Below are 21561 nucleotides of genomic sequence, written 5' to 3'. Positions count from 1 at the left end.
TCAAAATCTATATATATCTATAACTCAAAAATTCATAGGCTAATTATGACACAATGTAACACAAATGTCTAAAATGATGAAGTGGCGATATTTTGATGATTATCAACTTCACTGTGACATCATAATGTTTTGCAAAAACACTTCTGGACATTACTCAGGAGCTGTAACTCCAATAACTAACTTCTTGTAACTCAGGAAGGGGAGATTGTGACCATATTTCCTGCAAGTTGATTGGTTGGCAGCTTCATACAGTAATTCTAGTTGCTAACTGTACAGGCCTGCAAGTGTCACTCAGTTGTAGTTGTGTCTAACCAGATGCAAAAGAATAACGTTTATAAAGTGTAAAAATTAAGTAAGGAGCTATCCATACTAATTAGCACAATGTGGAGCCTCTGCAGGTTTAAATTTAACACATAGGTTGTGGGTTTGTTTTCTGTAATTACACATTTCTAAAAATGTTCTTGAGTGTAATTTACATATTTTTTCAAGTGTTCAAGTGTTCGCAGTGACAGATTAAACTATTCCCTGCTTTGTTTCCAAGAAAAGATGCAGCTTTAGAAAATGGGCTCCACCTGTATGCAATAATGCACATAATGACTTCCAAATGATTTGCGACCAATAAAATAATTCAAAGGGAAAGTGAAGGAAAAGTGTAAATAATTATTTCCATCTACTCAACTTTCGATCCTGCAATATTGATTTGTACCACATGCGGCTGGAAGCAATGAGCAGATGGAGAGAGACAAGTCGGTATTGTATGTTCACGAGAGGACACTGTAACGCTTCACAAGCACGTGGTCTTCTCCTCTCTCTTCCCATCATCTCATCCATTCATTCTTTACTTCTGTCCCCCGAACAGGGTCAATGTGAATAATTGAGCCTTTTTACAATTAAATATTGACAATAAAAGAGTGTGCCATACGTATTTAAGTGGCCTTTCTGCCTCACGTGATGTCATGGTTTTATGAATCATGCATGACTTTGAAAGAATGTTTTTTTCTGCCAGGTTAGGCAGCAAGAACCACTACTGCGTACCAGTCCCATAGGAAAGACTGGTAACCTTGTGCACGCTCGCAGGACAAACAAATTGTTGCTGTTGCTTGGAGATTTTGGATTTACACATTAATGCAATTATTGTACCACTTTAGCACACACATTTATGTTGTTCTGTAGTAACTGTTGTTGACTGAATTGCTTGGAAACATGTCCTGATTTTGGGAGAAATGGATAAAGAAAATAGCATCTGACCTCACTGACAAGGGGTGAAACATTAAAAATAGGAAGTCATCAGAAACATGAGCTACTCCCTGTCAAAGCTATTTAGTGATGTGTAAATGAGTGCCTTCAAATGTGTTTGTGTCAGTCACTGTAATATTATTTACGCTCGGCCATTGCTCACATGACGCATGATGCAGATGGTTTGCTCAATCACACTTCTTTAAACTCTGTTGTTCTTACTTTTTCATCGAGGGAATACATTTTGAACTCTTGTGCTGGCATCCAGAGCACATAAAAAACGTCGGCACTCCAGTCGTGTTGGGACCCACAAATCTGCATAACACATTTTGGTTATTGGTTTAGGAACCCAGGTGCGGTGTTTTTGTGAATTTAAACTCTGTTCTTTCTCTTTTCTGTTTAGACTATCGCCCACCTCCCATGACCCCCCCTAACCGAGGAGGAGGAGGGGGAGGAGGAGGAGGTCCAATTGGTGGTGGGGGTTCCTCCTCCTCGTCTACCAGCCGCACCACCACCACTCGTTCTCCTCCCTACTACACCACCCCAAGGCCTCTCCTCACCACCTCCCCCGGCCAGCGGTACCGAACCACGACCACAATTCGCCAGCCCATTCTGGTTCCTGGCGGTGGCTCATCCTCTGACACCAATCAGATTCCTGACACCAACCAGAAAGCTGGAGGACGCTCTCCACCAGTGCAGGTCCCTCCAGCAGCCCCACAACCTCCTGCTCTGCCTCCGCAAGACTTCTGCAGCCCGAGGGTGACAGCCGACATATCGTGGCCCCGGACACAGCAAGGCCAGACAGCCAAGCAGCCCTGTCCTGTAGGGACACTGGGTAAGAAGGATGCATGGGTTGGGGGATAGCAGAATGTAAAGAGGAACAGGCGAGATAGGAGCAGTGAAGCAGTGGTTAAAATGTATGTGAAAGCTTTGTCCAGTGCAATGTGTCTTTCTGTTGCTAATTAGGATTTTTTGTATATGCTTCATTATTCCCTCCATAGTCATGAGTTCTTTGGTGCAAAACAAAGAGAATATCAATGCCATAGTTAAATATAGAGGTGTTCAAATTCCGATACCAGTATCGGAAATGATGAAAATGAAAATACTGGATTGATATGTATTGTAGTTTTGCACCCAGATAAAACAGCAGTTTTCCCAGAAATCAATCCTCTTTCGCTGCTTTAAAAGAGGAAGTTGCACTGTGCAGTGTATTCTGGTAAATAGCGTAACATTAACCGTTGGCCGAGGTCACTAATAGGCAGACTGTGGTCCGGGTTCAGACCCATATGCTGTCCTATCCAGACCCGGACTATAACTTACATACATTTCAAATGATTCTGTTTTAACTGGTCCAGTTTTTCTATCCCTTCACGGCACTGGTCACGTGATGCTACTCAGCCAATCATTGTGACTTGAGTCAGTGAGTGAGATACACATGGTGAGACCATAGACTGTAAATATAGATGGACGTAGCCTCCGTGACGTCACCCATAGGTTTCTGAGGAGCAGTTTTGAAGCTCAGAGTGGGCTGCCCTGCCATCGCCATCTTGGCAGTGCCTGATTTCGCTGAATTTCCAGCTAATCCAAAAATGGGCAAATAAGAGGTGTGTGGTACTTCCGTGTTGGCTTCATTTTCAGCCTTGGAGGTTGCCGCTTGGGTGAGATGAGACGAGAGTCAGTCAGAATAGTAAATTGGGGGGCCTTAGCAAATGACAACTTGCGGTAGTAGGCAACAACAGTTTTGAATTCTTTTTTCATATGTTGTCAAGCATGAAAACACATAAAATGAACACTTTAAGCAGACGACTTGATTTTTGTAGGCTATTTATTCAACAGCATTTGTATAGGAATGAATCTTTCCCAAGCTTTTTGATCGCTATAAGCGGTTTCCACTGTAAAAAAGGAAGAGCGCAATTATATCACATCCATACATACCCATACGTATTAATAGTATATGCAGCTGATACAGCTATTTAAGGAAAGGAAAAAAATATATCGGAACATCTCTGGTTAAAGAGAAAAATAAAAACAACACTAAGAAATGTACCATCCTCTGAACCTGTGATCATACCTGCATGTGAAACCTTAACCTGTAAAGTAACTAGCTGCTAGCTGTAGTCAAGTCAAAATATTTATAGATCACATTTAAAAATGATGAATGCTGACTAAAGTACATTACAAAAGGACATTAAAAACTTAATTATTGTGAGTTCATTTTCATTTTGATTGTTTAATTGCATTTTTAAATTATTCTGAAAAACTTAACGTTGCTTTGTTGTCTTTAAATGTGCTCCATAAATAAATTGATTTAACTTTACTCAACAGTTGGATAATTAAAATGAAAATAAATAGATTGATGATGTAGGTGGAATACACAAAATAAAATGAAAGCAGTCACATAATCCCAATGATAACTGTAAAGACTCCAAAGCAATTTTAAAAAGATGGGTCTTAAGACGAGATTTCAAAGTGGCAGTGCATGGGGAGGACCTGACAGTGAGGGATAAACTTTTCCACAGCGTGCTCAGCCACCCTTTGATTTTGATTTTGAGTGGGATGGAGAAGAGTAGGATCTAAGGGGTCTTAAGGGGCTGGTACAAAGTGAAATATATGTATTTCCCTCTGAAAATGTAGTGGAGTAGTATAAATTCTCACAACACACACACACACACACACTTCCTGAGGACAAATTCTTCCGTTTTAATCAATTAGCTCACATGACAAAGCTGATTCCTCAATCCTCCAACTGCAAGCCACACACACACACACAAAATGCACACACAATCTGATTAGTGAACCCCGGGCACCTCAAGAGACTTTGTGTCTCCTGGTGAATGTCAATGCTGTCTTACCCTGTTTGTTTTGCTTGTTTTGCAGGCGTGGCCACATACGTGTGCATGGCCCATTTGGGCTACTGGGATCCTCAAGGCCCTGACCTCAGCAACTGCACGTCACCCTGGGTCAACCACATCATGCAGAAAGTAAGTCTGAAAGCTGCTGCTGGCCGTCATGGGTACTATTGAGCCCTAGTTTTAGGATATGTATTATGGATAGTCCTGGAGCAATTTCTCATGCATGAAGATGCACTGACCACAGGGAGAGATTTAGGCCACGTATCCATCTTCATTTGTTATCCCTAACCCGTGTTTGAGATCTGAGAGATTTTATATAGCCGTAGGGGAATAGTAATGTCCAGTAAGGTCATTCAGTCACACACTCCTGTTATTATAATGGGCTAACAGGCATCATGAAAGCATGATCTGCATAGAATCAATTGGTCCTGCATAGGAAAACATTACTTTCTCAGGTTTTTTAAGATACTTCTATTCTGGAAAGTGCTGGCCTAGTAACTTTCTACAGTTCCAGTTTATTGCTTTGTGTCTGTTCTCACATGAGCCAAAAGGCTTTAGAGGTTTTCTTTAAAAGATGAAACATGGCAAATGGTCCCTGTGAAATCAGCATTGGAGCAGAGGTGCTAAATTAGGAGTTGTTTCTGTAAAGAGTTATTAAATGTCTTTATGAACACTTTATGAAAGCCTGGTTTCCTCCTGCCCCTTCAGCTAACCTATTTGCTGTTTTTTCTGCTCTTTATGGTCCCACATCTCTTCCTTACTCTCAACCCCCATCTCCATTCCTCTACACTTAACTCTCTCACTCCATCTGACCTTTACCTCTCTGTCTTTCCTCTCCTGTCCTTAAATATTTCCATCTGTCTATTACTGCACTCTTTTCATTCCTCTCTCCCGCTGTCCTCTTCGTACTTTTGCTAACTTTTTCTCCTCTTCCCGACTTTTCCTTCCCTTCTCACCTCATCTGACTTCTTTGCTTCCATCAATCTTCCTTTTCCCTTGACTTTGTTCTCCCGTCACTGTGTTTGGCTCCCAGCTTCGCTCGGGTGAGACGGCAGCGATTGTAGCCAGGGAGCTGGCAGAGCAGACCAAAGGGCTTCTGCGTCCTGGCGATGTGCCATCCACAGTGCGGGCCATGGCCCAGCTGGTCGAACTGCTGGACGTCCAGCTCAGGAACCTCACCCCCGGGGGCAAGGACAGCGCTGCCCGCAGCCTCACCAAGGTACTGCTTCAAGATTTAAGATTCAAGACACACTTGTGTTGGGATGTTAATGCATAGTGAGTGAGTGAGTGAGGCTTTCTTGCAGGCACTGGTATGGGGAAGGATGCGAGGGTAAATGACAGAAAGTGGAATAAAATAAGAAAGAAGGACAAGGGAGAGAAAGGAGAACAGATAGAGGGACTCTTTCAAGTTAATAGTAAGATGAATAGCATCAGTGGTTGGTGTTTTTGTCTTGCATTCATTCTTCAGGGGTTAGAAAAGTCTCTGTGTGCAGAGTTTGATGAAGAACTATACATAACACAGTGGATTTCCAGATGATAAATAGCTGCTTTTAAACATTTTTTTTATCCTCCTCTGTGTGCGAGTCTTTGTAACAAGTTTTGCTTAACATAATGGGTGATAGATAACTGCTTTTAGTCTTTGGCAGGGTTCCTCAACTCTTTTCAGATCAGGACTGAAATTTAATAAAATCTCTGTCTCGCCCTGGGAGTTATTCTCATTAAAACATACAGTACTTGCGTTGAAAACAGGCTTGGGACACATTTTACGTCATAGCTCATTGTTCAATGAACTTCAGTCTTTGAGCTACAGCTATGAGGATGCTGTCGACAAGCACGCTGGAGCGCTTATGTCAGGATTACATTAATGGAAACTCGATCCTGAGTATGCAAAGGATCTGTTTTACTACAGTGGTAGACAAGGAAAGAATTTCTTTGTTCATGTAGGCATTCAATTAAAGTGAGTTAAATCATTGGGGAAAGGCTGACTGGCTGGCTTGGCTGGCCAATTGACTGACTGACCGGAAGACTGACTGTTTCTTGATCGTCTCTGCTGAGGTCAACAGTGACAGGCGGGGTTTAGCAGCCAGATTGACAGCTGCTGCCACCTCTTATACAGTCACTGGCTTTTTTCCCTTTAAGCTTTAGCATCTGAATCACTAGGTCTGCTTTATTTTCCCTTTTCTGCCTTCCCTTTCTATCACACTCTTTACATCTCCTCTGCTCCTTCTAAGTAATTCAGTGACATGTGTGAAATGAATACATACTTGAGCATGTGTGAGTGGAATCAATTAATATGTTTTGCTGTTGACCAAATGACGTGTTAAAGGTTGAATTTGTTGAAAAAAAAAGGTCCTCCATAGAAGAGGGAAAGCTTTCCCCTTGATTTCAATAATGACCCAATTATATATACCTAATTGAGTAATATGCCTGCTTATTATGCAAATTTTCCTTAGGAAATCAAATATGACCAATCATGCACGAATTGCATAGTAATAAATGCCATCAATTCACTTTACGGTAGATACTGAGAATGACTAGGAAAAAGAAAGGAGGAACAGAGGAGATTATGAAAAAATCTGGAAGAAGAAGGAAAGGAAGAGGAGAAAAAGGAGGCAAGAAAGACGGTTATGGGAGATGGAATGGAAAAAAAAAAGGAGGGGAGTGAGGAGAATAACAATATATTTCAGCTGCCAAAGTCTTTTTGTGCAATGTTAATGAAGTGGGTGTGACTGCCTTTGTGTGCTCTGGTGTGTGTGTGTGTGTGTGTGTGTGTGTGTGTGTGTGTGTGTGTGTGTGTGTGTGTGTGTGTGTGGTGTGTGTGTGTGTGTGTGTGTGTATGTTTATGTATGTGTATGTGTGTGTCTGTGTGTGTGTGTGTGTGTGTGTGTGTGTGTGTGTGTGTGTATGATTGAGAGGTGTTATATCGCTAACAGCTGAATTGTTTGAATTTGCAGCTTCAGAAGAGAGAAAGGTCCTGCAGGTTTTTCACACAGGTATTTCCGCTTCCTGGTATTGTTGATTACTTCGCCACACCATAGTCCCACATGTGTTTTTTTTTTGTTTTTTTTTCCTTCACACTCAGCATGTAATCCGCAAAGCAAGCTTGCGTGTGTGTGCGCTCACACATTACAACGCTCGACGTAGAATTCTAATTCTATGCTGCAGCAGTTGTTTTATGATTTGCATCCTAACTCTTTGAGGAGGTCGGTCATTAAACAGGTCTCTTCTGGTCCTGAACTACAGTGTGCATCAGAGTCACTGGCAACCATCCACTGGTGTCTGATAATGAAGTTTTAGTCTCCTCAAAGGGTTTGCTGACATTCTTTTGTTTTCAATTTTGCTTCTTCTTTTTTTTTTTGTTTTTTGCATTTACAAATCAATGGTACTGATAAGAGGCCATGATCAATATCAATAATAGCTCATCTATTTTGCAGTTCTGTCTGCAGAATTGTAAACAGGCCTACCTGGAACCAAATGACTCGCTATCCATCTCTATTCAGTGAAATGTCCTCTCTGCTGCTGTATCAGAGAGAAAGAACTGAGTATGATGGATATCCTGTTGCACATTGCTTGATCACGGCTTCAGTGCCTTAAAAATAATACCAGCTTGTGTTTGTGGCTCAGAATGCATTTTTCGTCCTTGTTGGTTTGCTTGTATTGATGTTTGTTCATGTTGATGCCACGGGCTCACACCGTGAACAGAAAATCTAACATCACTTAGGCATGTTTCTGGTCAGCTAAAATCATTATACAGAACATCAAAGGACCCCACCTTCCCTCATCCATGTGCTGTACATAGACTGCAGACTCTCTCTTTTTCTGTCTGCGCACCCACCCCCAACACACACACACACGCACACACACCCTTGATGGGCTAGCTCTTTTTCTCCTGATGCAGGCTTTTTTCCACTCTCCCCTGAAAAGTCTTAACGTCAGCAACAGTCAGCAATGTCACATCATAGAACATGGCTTAGGACTATATGCGGGCTGACACGCACGCTCACACGCATACGCTCACGCACACGCCGTGAAATATATAAATATATTTTCAACAATGATCTTATGCCATCACATCAGAACAGTCAGACCTTTTTGATGTGTCTCCTTAATCCAATAAATGATGCATTCCAAGGAGTGGCGGTTTTCAGAAAGCTAGTCACAGGTTCAAATCAAAATGTTCCCCCACACACCTTGGGTACTGTAGGGGGCTGGGAGTGATCGATTATATAATTAGCCTTAGTAATGTGAAACAAAATTATACCAACAGTCCCTTACTCTGCCAGATAGAAATGTGCGTGATTAGGGATGTGGTGTGGTGCTGCCCTCTCCTCGTTAATTATCTACAGCACTAATTGCCAAGTGAGGAGAGTGGGCAGGAGGTTTTGGTTCTTAATGGAGACAAAAAATAATTGAATTCTCTCTCTCTCTCTCTCTTTCTCTCTCTCTCCCTTTTTCTTTCTCTGCCTCTCACTTCATCTCTCCTCCTCTCTCACTTCGTTTGGGGAATTGGGGACTCGTTTCATGTATACTAAATTGGCAATTTATTCATGATGAAGTTGGTGGTGTGGAGAGGCTTTGATGCTGTAGGGTGGATTGATGGAGGGAGGTAGAGTCTGCAAGGTAGACTGAGAAAGAGAGGATGGGGAGGGATTAAACAGAACGAGAAGAGTCACAGAAACAGAAATGTGGAATGTGAGAGAAAGAGAAAAACAATAAAGAGGGCAGTGAGGAGACAGTGATGTTCAATGACAATGTCTAATTTGCCCTCTATTTATGGATGGCGGGTCAGAACATGGCATGCTGTGAATTTAAAGCCTGATTTAGCTGCAATCTCGCCCTGTCAGGGAAGACAAACTCCAACAACAGCTGACAGATAAGCCTGCTTCTCTGATGAAAACATTTTCAAAACATGCACTTTCTCGGAGCTCAGCCAAGCGAGTGAAAGAAAAAAAAAAAAAATCCATTCTTTCCTCTACTCTCGCCCCTTTCCATACTTCTAACATCCCAACTCTGTCTTTATAAAGTGTGTCTTACTGTGCGTGAGTGTACACATACTGTACATCCATGCACATGCGCTTGTGCCCGCGTTCTCCCTCTGTAGCTGGGAGTAGTAGAGCAGCCCAGCTCTAGTCTGTCTTGCCGCTGCTGTTTACGCTGGATCACCCCAACGCTTCAAAGCATTTCACTTCTGCCCCATTTACTGGTGTGTGTATGTGTGTGTTTGTGTGTGCGTGTGCGTGCATGCTGTGTGTACGTGCACACACACACGCGCATGTCTGCTCTGTAATACATAGTCACACATAGACACACACACACAAACGACACCCTTATCTGTCTCTGCAGAGTCTCTCCCCTCTTTGAAGACCCCTAAAAAAAAAAAAAACCTGTCTCCATTTTAGCCCTCAAGTCCTCATACTTGTGCGGATAGAAATGTCACCAACTGCACCAGAGCTTACAGGCACACCCACGCACACACACACACACACACACACACAATCATGTATATTCCATCTCTGACTTTCTGATGTGGAGATGTCTGGACCTCAAGGAAATCACACCCCTTATTCTCCTTACCTATCTCTCTCCTCTACAGATGCAATCTCCGCAGCAGAGAATTAAATTTCAATGAAAAAATTATATGAAATTGAAAATGCAAGATAATCAAAAGTTCAATAAAAAGCAATGAAAAGTTTAATGAGAGTAGAAAAGGGGGGTTATCTGAAACACATCAAAGTGAGCGTTCGGGAGCAGCACCACCAGCGTGAGTGAATGGAAAGCAGTGGCACTGCTGTCATATCTGCTGCGCCTACAGAGCATCCGCTCCTGTCTTTCTCTGTTGCCTGGTCTGCTACTGTACAGCAAGTGGAGCAGAATGATGCACTGCAATGCTTCCCCCAGCCCCTTGTGCACACCCTCAACTACACACACAGCAGCACATAACACACACGTAGAGGAGCACACATGCCTCCCATCTCGTATACTATACAGACACACACACACACCCACACATACAAACACACATATTTTCATATTAAACAAGTGCACACGCTCACTATATGTGTGTCATGTGTGTCAGTGCATATGGACTTACTCATACACACACTCAGTACATTAAGATGAGAACAAAAATCATTTGAAGGAAGTTTTAAGGAAATTCTGTAACAAACTGGTTCTCATCAATGTGATGTCGGCCATCATTCCTCCTTCATCAGGACTATTAACTTTGGGCTTCGCCAAGTTAATTGCTGGGAACATGGTGACTTTGCTAAAGCTGATGGGGTGAGAAACATGAGAAGTCACACAAATATACAGGTTCCAAACACATGCACAGGTGAGCTGAAATAATATGAAGGAGACAAAACAAAGGCAAATGCTCACATTAATAAACACACACTACGGTTTGGAAAAATCTGCTATCCATTTGCAGACTGTTCTCCTGGTTGAACTTACACCTATCGCGCCTTTGTGGAAATTCAGTGGAATCCTGCCAACATGGTAACTCAAATTGTCAAGAGCAAAAAGTAAGACCAGCTTTTAAAGCCTGATTAAGTGAACTGTGTTAAAAAGCCATTGATCAGATTTGGGGTTCCATTTTTGATTTGCTATTGGCAGTTAAAGGAATTACTGTAATTAATCAAATTTTAATTACAGCTTTACTGTGACATGAGGGACTATCACTGACATTTCTGATGTGCTCATTTCCTGTTATACCTCCAAATAAAGTGCTTTGGGCAGTTTGGGCAACTTTGTTTAAGGGCTGCATTTGAAGATTGTTTTTATTTTCAGTTGGTTGTTTTTTATGATTAATTGATTATTTGTTTAGTTCCTAAAAATTCTGAAAATACTGTGAAAAATGCCCACAACAATTTCCAAGAGACCAAGACATGAAATGCTTTTTTTATCCAACACATAGCCCAAAACCCAAATATATATGCAATTTACAATTGTATAAATGGGAGAAAAACAATAAATCCTCATTTTTGAGAAGCTGGCTCCAGCACATTTTGCATTTCTCTTTGGTATGTGACTTCATCAAAATTGCTGACAATGTTTTATCAATTGGCTAACCCAACCTCCTTGAACATCTGACAACTCATCCCAACTTTGTTGAGTACTAATCATAATGGATAGAAATGATGGGATAAACTAAAAAAATAAAGAAAATAAATAAAGAAAACAATCCAGTTTGGAATAAAGCAGAATTTTCTTTTAAAGTTTGTAGTCTTTTGTCACAGTGGAACGATGGAGACAGAAACAGATTTGCAAGTGTATGTGTTGTGTGTGCTTCATATCCACTCCTGCTTATTTTTGGTTGTTTGCTGAAGCAGTGGATTAATTAGTTTTTGTTTACATGTAGCCCTCCCAAACTCATCCGATATGCATCCCAGCTAATTAGCTGTTAGTGCTAAAAGAGGACATAATATTATCATATTAGCTTGTTGACTAAGCACCCATTTCATGTGTGTGATATACTGTATCTACATGTGGATATCACACCCCCAGAATAAACAGGTAGGATTAGCTCTGATTCCAGGGGCCAACTGCACGTTTTGTAGCACATGCCATCAACACTCGGTTTCGCTATCAAGGATGCTTTCCCTACCCACAGCGTGTACACACACACACACAAAAACACAAACACACACTTTACTTCTTTACAATCGCTGTTGTTGTCTTCCCTCCTCCGACCTGGTCTCTCACTTCTTCCTAAACCTGAGTGAAAGGGGCAGAGAGGAAGTCAAATGGCTGATGTGTGAATTCCAATAAACAGATGTCTCTCGCTCTTCCTTGCTGCCCCTGCAATTCCCTACTGGAGACCCCCTTTTGCTTGTATAATGGCACCTGTATTCCTCTCTTCCACTTTCCCATCCACCCTCCTTAGGAGAGAGAAGCATTGAAAGAGTGAGAGATGAGTGAAGGATGAGAGTGCGTATGTGGAAAGTGTGGTTTACAGCCAGAGCAAGAGAAAGAGAAAATAAAGAGACAGACTGTGTGAGTGTGAGATGTGTGTGTTTGATAGCACCTGTGTTCGCTTTTCTGCCTCCCTTGTTCCCAGTGGACGCCTGTCACCATGGACTCACTGGACTGTTTTATCGCTCTCCCATGCTCCCCCCCACCCCCTCTCTCCGCTGGCTCTCTTTTCTCTCTGTTTCTTTATCTCTCCCAGGGTCTCTTAAGATGTGTGTATCTGCGTATGTGTGGTGTTCATGTCTGAAAATGAGGAGGTGAATTCTTAAGAGCATAAAGGAATGTGAGCTGGAGACAAAATAAGTATTGTTTCACAGAGAACTTTTCATCTATGCGAGCCAACTCTTCTCCGTTTAGTTTGGTAATATTTTTGGATTCAAAACTGTTCTGCACGGCTGGATATGACCCAGCAGACATTATCTGATAAAACTCTAATTTCTTCTCAGACCCTCAAGCATAAGTTTTCCAACTCAAAGATAAGGCTGTTGCTTGAGAAAAAAAAAAAAGAAAAAAAAAAGAAAAAAAAGAACCAGGTTTGGGGGTGTAGACACATGGTGATTGCAATCAGCTAATTAGCTTAGCTTGATTTTTTAGAACATCTGTGATGGATTTTCTTTCACAACATCCTTTTTTAAAGAGATTTGTGGAGGAAAAAAAGGTGATAATGAACATCACAAAGTTAGAAGTACAACTTTGAAAATGTACCTTTTTATTTAATAGCTTCTATGTTTTTGCCTTTGTGATGTCTGCATGGGAATGCCACATATGCATTGCATTTTTTGTTGTCATGACTTATCAACATGATAAATGACGAGCGACTGCATTCTCACTGTTGCATCCCATAGCCTGCTAGCTATGGTGTTTGTATTAATATTTGCCTTAATTCTCACATTAGCATCATTGACTGAAAGTGATTGGCATTTGGTGCATTCGCTTCCTTCCATGTGACCTCCGTGTTTTATACTGCTGCCCCAGGCTATGGTGGAGACGGTGAATAATTTGCTGCAGCCACGAGCCCAGACAGCGTGGAGAGAGCTGCCCACCAGCGAGCAGCTGCACTCGGCCACTCTGCTCCTTGACACTGTGGAGACTGGGGCTTTTATGCTAGCTGACAACCTCCTCAAGACTGACACTGTGCAGGAGACCACTGACAACATCCGTGAGTACATTTTTATGGTACCTTCCCGTCCTGTAAACTCAGCCGGACTGTCAAGAAGCCTGTTGAGATGCCCTCGAGCAAGGCACTTAACCTCTATTTGCTACAGTGGATCAGAACAGTGGTTGAGTGTTGAGGGCTGTGACTGCACTGGGCATGTCTGAGGTGTTGAATGTGCAAATTATGGCTCAGCTAGAACGAAAGCCTAACCCTAACAAAAGCTTTTGTTTAGTTGACTCCACCTGAATAAAAAGTAATAGAGGGAAGAATTTCTAGAATGTGCCCTTATTTTGTAGTTCTTACATTTCACAGTTTTTAGTTTTTTTTTGCTTTTACAGATTTTATAACAACGCTAACCAGCTCAGGCTGCTAAAGATCTAAGAATATGATGTAATATCATAGTAAGAGGCAACATTGACAGCAGGCATTACTGAATCTACGGCCTCAGATCTATGTTTTATAATACAAACGAGAAACAAAGTATACTTCACAGTGCCTCAAAAAATAACATCATCTTACATGTGGTTAATCACACACACACACACACACACACACACACACACACACACACACACACACGCATGCTGTACATGTGAATGGACATGAGTGGACATGACTGGAAATAAGGCAGAATAATGTTGTTTCATCACTTAGAGGGATGAGAGCAAGACTTTGTGCACATGAAGCTGAGCTGCAAGGTGAACTAAAAGAATATTGAAAGAATAGTCTAATAGCACGATAAATTAGTTAGCATTCTACATGAAAATCAGGTTAACAGACAAAAACAAACAAAACAAGCTACGATGTACTCAACAATAAAACACTGACAGAAATTTTGTTCAATGGAATAAACATACTAAACATCTCTGTAATACTTAATGCAACATTGTGCGTTTTCTCTGAAGTACTTTATCACTTCTAAAGAGGGATTGTTAAAGAGGACAAGACGTTTTAGGTGTAAATGTTTGATCATTTGAGTACAATGCTTTGTGATTCATTCTGTCCTATTAATAATTTGTGTGTGTGAATTAACAGAGCAGAAATCTGTTATCTTATGAGACATTAAAGTAGGGTCAAGGACAACCATGTGTAATACCGCCAAAATCTGATCTTATATGCGGAGCGGCCCTTCCCCTTCATGAGTGGATCAGCTGCGATAACCTGTAACTTAGATCCTGGTTTTACAATACTTCATTCTTTTGATTAGTTAATTGCTTGTACATATTATTGGTATGAGGAAGGTATATATATATTTATATATAATATCAGATTATGAACTGCTTGTGAAAAATGTGCAATACACTACGTGCATTTGCAGCTTTGCATGTCTGCTCTATTATGTAAAGCATGTGCATAAAGCTGTCAAAGAGAGATCACGATGAAGAGGTCCAGGTTGTTGTGTGAGAGGCTTTGAAGGGTCAACTCCACAGAGAGCCATCGTAATCGAACAGAATACAGGGGGAAAACTGCCCTTGAGGCTTCTAAAGCAGGGATGAATTGTTTGCCAGAGACAATAATTTTTTCCCTTTTTTTCCTTCCCTCCACTTGTAGGCGGAATTGACAAAGCAGAACAAAGCTAGTTATTATGGCGTTGTGCACATCCCCTTTCTCTCCCTCTCCCTTTCTCCTCCCTCCATCATCTCTTCTCATCTTCTCTCACCGATCCTCTCATCACTGGGCCATGGAATAAAGCAGAGATACTGGAGAGCAAAAGCCCCTCTTTGCTTTTCATGCCTCTAGATGATGATATATCAGTGAGCCATCGTTTCATCTGCACCCAGACCAGCAAGTTGCACGCATCTATGTTTCCCTTGATTATCCTCCTGTTTACCCCGCTTTTGATTTAATATTTCAAAATTTCGCACACACCGTTCGCCCATTACTAGGATCCGCTGGGCTTATGTCACTCAATCAGACATGAAAAGTCATGGCGGACGAGCAGGAAAAGAGAGAGAACTGAAGATGATGAGTAGAGAATGAGACTGGATGAGAGCGTGCTTGAGGGAAATGGTGGTGGTGGAATGTCAAATGATGCTCTGAGGGTTTGTTTTGCTCACTTTCACATCAGTAAGCAAGGAAAATCACAGCTATTTAAGTCACACAATGTGGTGATAACATTACTGCATTTGGTTCCTATCAAACACAGACAGTATAGACAGATAGGATTCCACAAAGTCACTTCTTCTAACATGACTTTGTCTTGTTCATGCTCGAGTTCCTTCCCAACAACTGCCCTCCTACACTATTTTACCTTACATAATTTCAGACTTGTATCTCCTCCAAATTTTTTTAACTCCTGAACGCACCACATAAATATGGTTACATAAACAGTCATCGCGATGTAGGCTACCGCATCTCTGAAGAACTTAAAACAGGAAATTATCTTTTTTGGTGGAAAATTTTGTCTCCGCTTTCCTCTTCTTTTTGTGCTGCTAATCTCCCCTTCCAGCTAATCCAGTGGGCAGATCCACCGTGATTATCTCTCCCCTTTATTCATAACTGGCCCGATACCACCTCTCATCTCTCTCTTTCTCCTCTTCCATCCTCACTTTCTCTCTCACTTTCTCTCTCACTTTCTCTCTCTCTCTCTCTCTCTCTCTCTTTCTCTCTTGCTACTCTCCTTCTTGCAATTTTTTTTTCTTCTTCGAGAGGAGAGAGAGCGACAGGAATGATCGATTTGAGTGACTCATTTAAAAGAAGCCGCTGCAGCTACTGTGGGTGATATTATTGTGTTAGATCGTGTGTGTGCCTATGCGGTGGAGTATTAGGCAGATGAATAAATAGTGTTATTATTAGAACCAAATCAGTGATTTGAAGGTAACAGCGGTAACAGCGTGCGTGTGTGATAACGATAATGAACAAGTGTGTTTCTTAGGAGGAGGATTGTCATGACAAGGATGCTTTAATTAGATTAGACTCAGCGTGTTTTGATACCCCGCCGCTGTGGGTGGGTGTGGATGTGTGTGTACGTGTACGTGCAAGTGTGTGGGTAGGTCGTTGTGTTAATGTGTATGTATGTGTGTGTGTGTGTGTGTGTGTGTACATAGCTTGAATGTTTAGTTTGGCTCATGTGCATGTGAGGGACACTTAAGCAGTGTTTTCTCTTTCTTTCTGCCAGTATTTGCATATCAGTGTCTGTGTTTACGTCTGCCTGCTTCAGCCTGCTTCCATCTCCTCTCTCCCATACCTCTGTATCGCCTGCCTTTGTGCCCTATATATTGTACTCAGTGAGTCTTCTTTCTGCCTATCTCCCCTCAAGTCCTCTGCTCGTTTCCCATCTCTCATCCATTCCTCTCCTCTAACTACCCTCTTTCTCTCTTTTTTTCTTTACCTCTTCCCAGCACTTTTCCCTGACCTCCTCAACTTCCTCTCCTTTCACCCTCCTCTCCTCTTCCACTCCAACTCCTCTCCCACTCTCTATTTCCATTTCAGCATGTCCTCGCTTTGCTTATTTGATCAGGGAGCTGTTTTTCGCCACGAAAGCAGTGTCTAAATCATCAAATCACTCAGAAGCACAAGATAGCGAAACACCAAAGGTATAATTAGTCCTTAATTAGAAACTTTATCTAATACATTATAGAGCCGTAATCAGGATTGTGCTAACGAACCTGGATGGTGAAATTAGATTCCCACAATACAAGAGAGAGGCTGGATTATCCACCTTGACATGTTGGACCGGTTGCCTGGAGACATAGTTGCCTGTTTTAGTATGAAAATCCAAGTTATTTCACTTTGGTGTGTGTAAGCTTTTTTCATTTTCTTTGTTTAGGAAACGCTCGAAACTGCTTCAGGATTCATGCCTGCGTTCTGCTGTGAAGCACTTAGTGAGAAAACATGGTTATTACAAGGAGCTGCAAAACAAAACTTGATCTAACGTGCTATACTGACTTGACATAAGTGTGTGTGTGTTTGTGTGTTTGTATGTGTGCATGTGTGTGTGTGTGTGTGTGTGTTCCAGAGCTGGAAGTGGCCAGGCTGAGCACGGATGGGAACCTTGCAGACCTGACATTCCCTCAGTCAGAACTACATGGAAACTCCATCCAGCTGTCAGCCAGCACTCTCAAACAGCATGGCAGAAACGGTAGAAGAGAAATCTCACACTCTCTTCCTCCTACTCTCACAATTAAGTCTCTCTCCTTCTCTTTGTCTAACCCACTTGCTATTTTTTTTTTTTTTTTTTTAACCACTTTGCAATCTTGCAATCTATTTCTGTCATCACGGTTTAAGCCAACAATTATCAAGTGCACCTCTTTTATGTTTCCGTGTGTCTTCTCTCAGGTGAGATCAGGATGGCCTTTGTCCTGTACAGGAATTTGGGTTCCTACCTGTCCACAGAGAACGCCAGCGTCAGACTGAGCAGCGAGGCGGTCTACCCTAATTACTCTGTTATTGTCAACTCCCCGGTCATCACAGCATCCATTAACAAGGAGAGCAATAAGGTTTACCTGTCTGAGCCCGTGGTATTCACTGTCAAACACCTGCAGGTAAGTAAGGTGCAAGGTGATGACTTCTTTTTGTAAACAATAAAAAAAAACAAAAACAAAACTTGCTAGATGGAATGGAATAGAGAAAAAGGTTAAAGGATAAGGCTGGTGATAGTTTCAGTTTTTCTTATGTCATGAAATTCCATGGAAAGACCATATCATGTTTTGAGACAAAACAGGACCCATAAGCACAACAGAGTCACAGATGGCAGGTAGAATCGTAGGCACACAGGCGCAGATGGGCGTGGCTGGGTCTGAAATTACATGCGAGTTAGTGTCAAAGAAAACACGGAACGGGCAGAACATAAATGCAATGTGAGAATCACGACAGGCCGAAGCCAATAATGATTTTTTTTATTTTAACTAGTATTGTCTGTATCACCAAAGCTTGACATACTTTATTCCTCTGTGCCACAGAGCTCCATTGTTGTCCAAAAAAACTTGTTGAAAATACAGTGCAACAAGGTCATAGTGACATGTTCCACCATTACCATAAACATGAGCAATAAATACTCACCAATGCAGCAAATATGTATTAAAAATGCCAACAAATGCTCTATTTACCCCTATTTGTAAAAACAAGAAAAAACTACAGTTCCCTGCTGCTTAAGCCTTTTTAAAAAGTAAAAGTAAAGTAATATTAGTAGTAGTATTAAAAGCCAGTATTTGTGGCTCATTTGAAAGACTTTTTGTCTTCAGAGGAAATAAACGGGTCACGGAAATTTGAGGTCTTCGTGTGGTTTGTTGCCAATGACAGAGTGTCAGCCTTATCATTCGATAACAGCTGTAAGTGGTAATAACCAGAGCTGTAGACTGGATGGACGTGGATACAAGTCAAGACTGCAAAAATATTCTTATGTTTTGACCTGGAAAAAATAATCAGTGACAGACATAGCCATGCAGCTTGAATATTTAATTATTATGCCTAAGCACTGAAAGTTCTTGGTCATAGTTATGTAAGAAAAAAAAATTATTCAGCACAGCTTTGAAAAGAACGTGTTAAAATGCTTTGTCATTTATGGTCAGTGTTTAGCCATCTGAAAGTCTTGAAACTGACTTTAACCAATTTGCTTATCAAGACTTGTGACTTGCTTTGACAAGACTTCACGTTGACCTGTCTCGTCTCACTCTGACTCATCCCAGATAACATGAAAACAGCTCTGCTAATAACAATAATCACACACTGAACCAAGCTGTAGTTATTTCACATTTCTTTATTATGAATTAATTGTTTTGGTCAGTGCAACATTTTTTTGACATTTGAGTTTCTCATCCAACAAGCAAATGTTGATCCAGTTGGTGATCCAGCTTGTTGGCTGCGAAGAAATCCTCACTGTTTCACTTGCTCATTTTGAGATAACTTCACGAACCCAACATACACACACACACACACACACACACACACACACACACACACACGGTGTCATCAGTTTACACGAGCAGCTCCTACACAACAAGCATGGACACAGCGCTGTCACCTCCTGCCATGGCTCCGTGTTTATTTGTTGCTGTATTCTCTCGTTCCGTCCCTTCTGTTTGTTGTTTTGTTGTTGTGTGTGTTTGACTCCATCTCTGTTTCTTCCTCTCCATCCTTTCTCCACCAAGTCCTCCCACCATTTTTCTCACTTTTTTTTTTTTTTTTGGCTCCCCCAACCACTTCATGGTTCTACCTCCCACCTCCCCATGACTAAGTATCTGTTCTCTGTCTCCCTTCTCTCCCACCCCTCCTCTTTTCTCACCCCCCCCCCCCCCCCCTGTCTCTCTCACTTATCCTCCTCCTCCCGTGCCACTAAGCAGTTCGGAAGAGAACTTCAATCCCAACTGTTCGTTCTGGAGCTACTCCAAACGCACCATGATGGGATTCTGGTCTACGCAGGACTGTCGTCTGCTGGCCACCAATCGCACGCACACCAGCTGCTCCTGCACACACCTCACCAGCTTTGCAGTGCTTATGGCCCATGTGGAGGTCAAGGTAGGCGTTTGTTCTCCCGTTCCTGCCAGAGGGGGATTGGCGATATCAAAGGGTCAGTTGTTCGTCATTTGATTAGCAGTGGCTGGCAAAGCTGGTCACCACATCCTGGAAAAAAAAAAAAAAAAAAAAGGGGGAAGGAGGGAAGAGAAGGAGACTCTAACATCTGGAAAATAGATTATGACTCTCCAGACCCTTCAGTACTGAGTAATCATACTTGGCAGCAGAAATTTTTACAATTGATTCGTCAAGGCTGATGATGACACTGGTTTGACAAAAAACATCAGCGTATGAAGTTGTGGATTACCAAAACAGATACATTTTAATTTACCATAAAACGTCCATCTGAGACAGAAGCTGCTGGTCTTATTTTATTGCACAAATCATATTTGACTGATCATAAAGTCAAAGCATTTATTTTGATATCCATGAGCCACAGTGGGCAGTGGACAAAAACCTCATTGTCTCACTGTGTGTGGGATAAGTACCTTTTCTCTTCATCCTTTGTTATCTTAAGACCAAGTTCCTTTTCACATATCGGCTCTTGTAACTCCGGATAATGTGTGACACCCAGTCTCTCCCTCTGGGCCAGGAGGATGTGTGTTACTTCTAAAGGGGTCATGGTCAGACCTAGCTTGGCAGCCACTGTGTGAACGCAGTGTGAGGGTTTGAGCAGTAGATCCATCACAGCAGTGCTATGTTGAACATTGCTCTGCCTGCCAGGTTGCAGGACACTGATGGATAGAGCCAGCACACCTGTGCAACGCAGCGTTACGCTGTGGCCCTGAACGCTCAGCGACACACAGCCAGACTCACATCAGTCAGGGGAGGGGAGTTGTCTGTCTGTGGGTCTGACTCTACAGCATGTTTTCGTGTTGCAACAATATGACTCATGTGTTTTAAGCAAACCGAAGCAAAACTTAGTTAAACATAGAAGCTGTAAATGGCTGTTAGATAATCCGCTCACGCTTGTCTCTGTCTTTTCTTTGCACTTCTCACAGAAAGCAGACAGCATGCACGACCTTCTCCTGGACGTGATCACATGGGTGGGGATCCTGTTGTCGCTGGTTTGCTTGCTTATCTGCATCTTCACCTTTTGCTTCTTCCGTGGACTTCAGAGTGATCGCAACACCATCCACAAGAACCTCTGCATCAGCCTCTTCATCGCTGAGTCACTGTTCCTGGTCGGGATCAACAGGGCCGATCAGCCAGTAAGAAGGGCGGGGTTGTCTTTGTGTGTATATCTGTGTACAATATATACAGTATCTTTTTGCTCGTTTGCTAACAGGATACATTTCAAACTGTGCCTTTTTATTCATGTAGTGCTGGCACAGGCTTGGCATAACTGTCCACCGACCAATGGCACTGATTATACTGCGATGTTGGCAGAGTAAATCGTGAAATGTTTACTAACTTGCTGTCGGTGGTTGACCACATTACCGCGACATGAATAAGAAACAGCAGATCTGGTACACGCAGCGTTCCTGGAATAAATCAAAAACAGAAATTTCTGGGTGACTATTTAAGCAAACCATATCCGTGTATCCAAACAGTCTGGATTATGCAACATTTTTCTCATAAACTGCGTTGGGAAAACCCTGCAAAAACAGAGTTTACTGGCATTGTTTTTACCGCACATGCTCGGTTTTCCATGACATCACTGCTATGCTGAGTGTTAGAGGTGCTAGACAATTTCTCAGCTTAATCATATTACACTAATTCAGAAAGCATTGCCAAACAAGGCAGAAAAGGATACAAAAACTTTGTAACGCCATTAGTATACGAGCTTCTTGAACGGCAAAGTAACTGAAATATTATTAATTTGTAGAGTACAAAAACTAATTTGGCTCTTCTTTGGTTCATTCCCAGTTACAGAAATGATTCACAATGCAAAGT

General features: G+C 41.9%; 1 protein-coding gene across 1 annotated transcript in view; it reads left to right on the top strand.

The window, feature by feature from the left end:
* LOC111231518 (adhesion G protein-coupled receptor L3-like) overlaps positions 1–21561 on the top strand; it is an 82689-nt gene that overhangs the window by 41062 nt on the left and 20066 nt on the right. The window contains exons 8-17 of the mRNA XM_022758636.1: positions 1691–1837; positions 1916–2071; positions 4114–4217; positions 5122–5307; positions 7043–7081; positions 13032–13215; positions 17171–17293; positions 17491–17707; positions 19494–19668; positions 20667–20876. Coding sequence (XP_022614357.1) covers positions 1691–1837; positions 1916–2071; positions 4114–4217; positions 5122–5307; positions 7043–7081; positions 13032–13215; positions 17171–17293; positions 17491–17707; positions 19494–19668; positions 20667–20876 — 1541 coding nt within the window. The remainder of the gene's footprint in view (positions 1–1690; positions 1838–1915; positions 2072–4113; positions 4218–5121; positions 5308–7042; positions 7082–13031; positions 13216–17170; positions 17294–17490; positions 17708–19493; positions 19669–20666; positions 20877–21561) is intronic.

The sequence above is a fragment of the Seriola dumerili genome, unplaced genomic scaffold (genome assembly GCF_002260705.1).
Source record: "Seriola dumerili isolate Sdu_G_001 unplaced genomic scaffold, Sdu_1.0 BDQW01000302.1, whole genome shotgun sequence".
NCBI classification, from domain to species: domain Eukaryota; kingdom Metazoa; phylum Chordata; class Actinopteri; order Carangiformes; family Carangidae; genus Seriola; species Seriola dumerili.
Note: the sequence above shows the minus strand (reverse complement) of the source record. Positions and strands in the feature narration are given on the sequence as shown.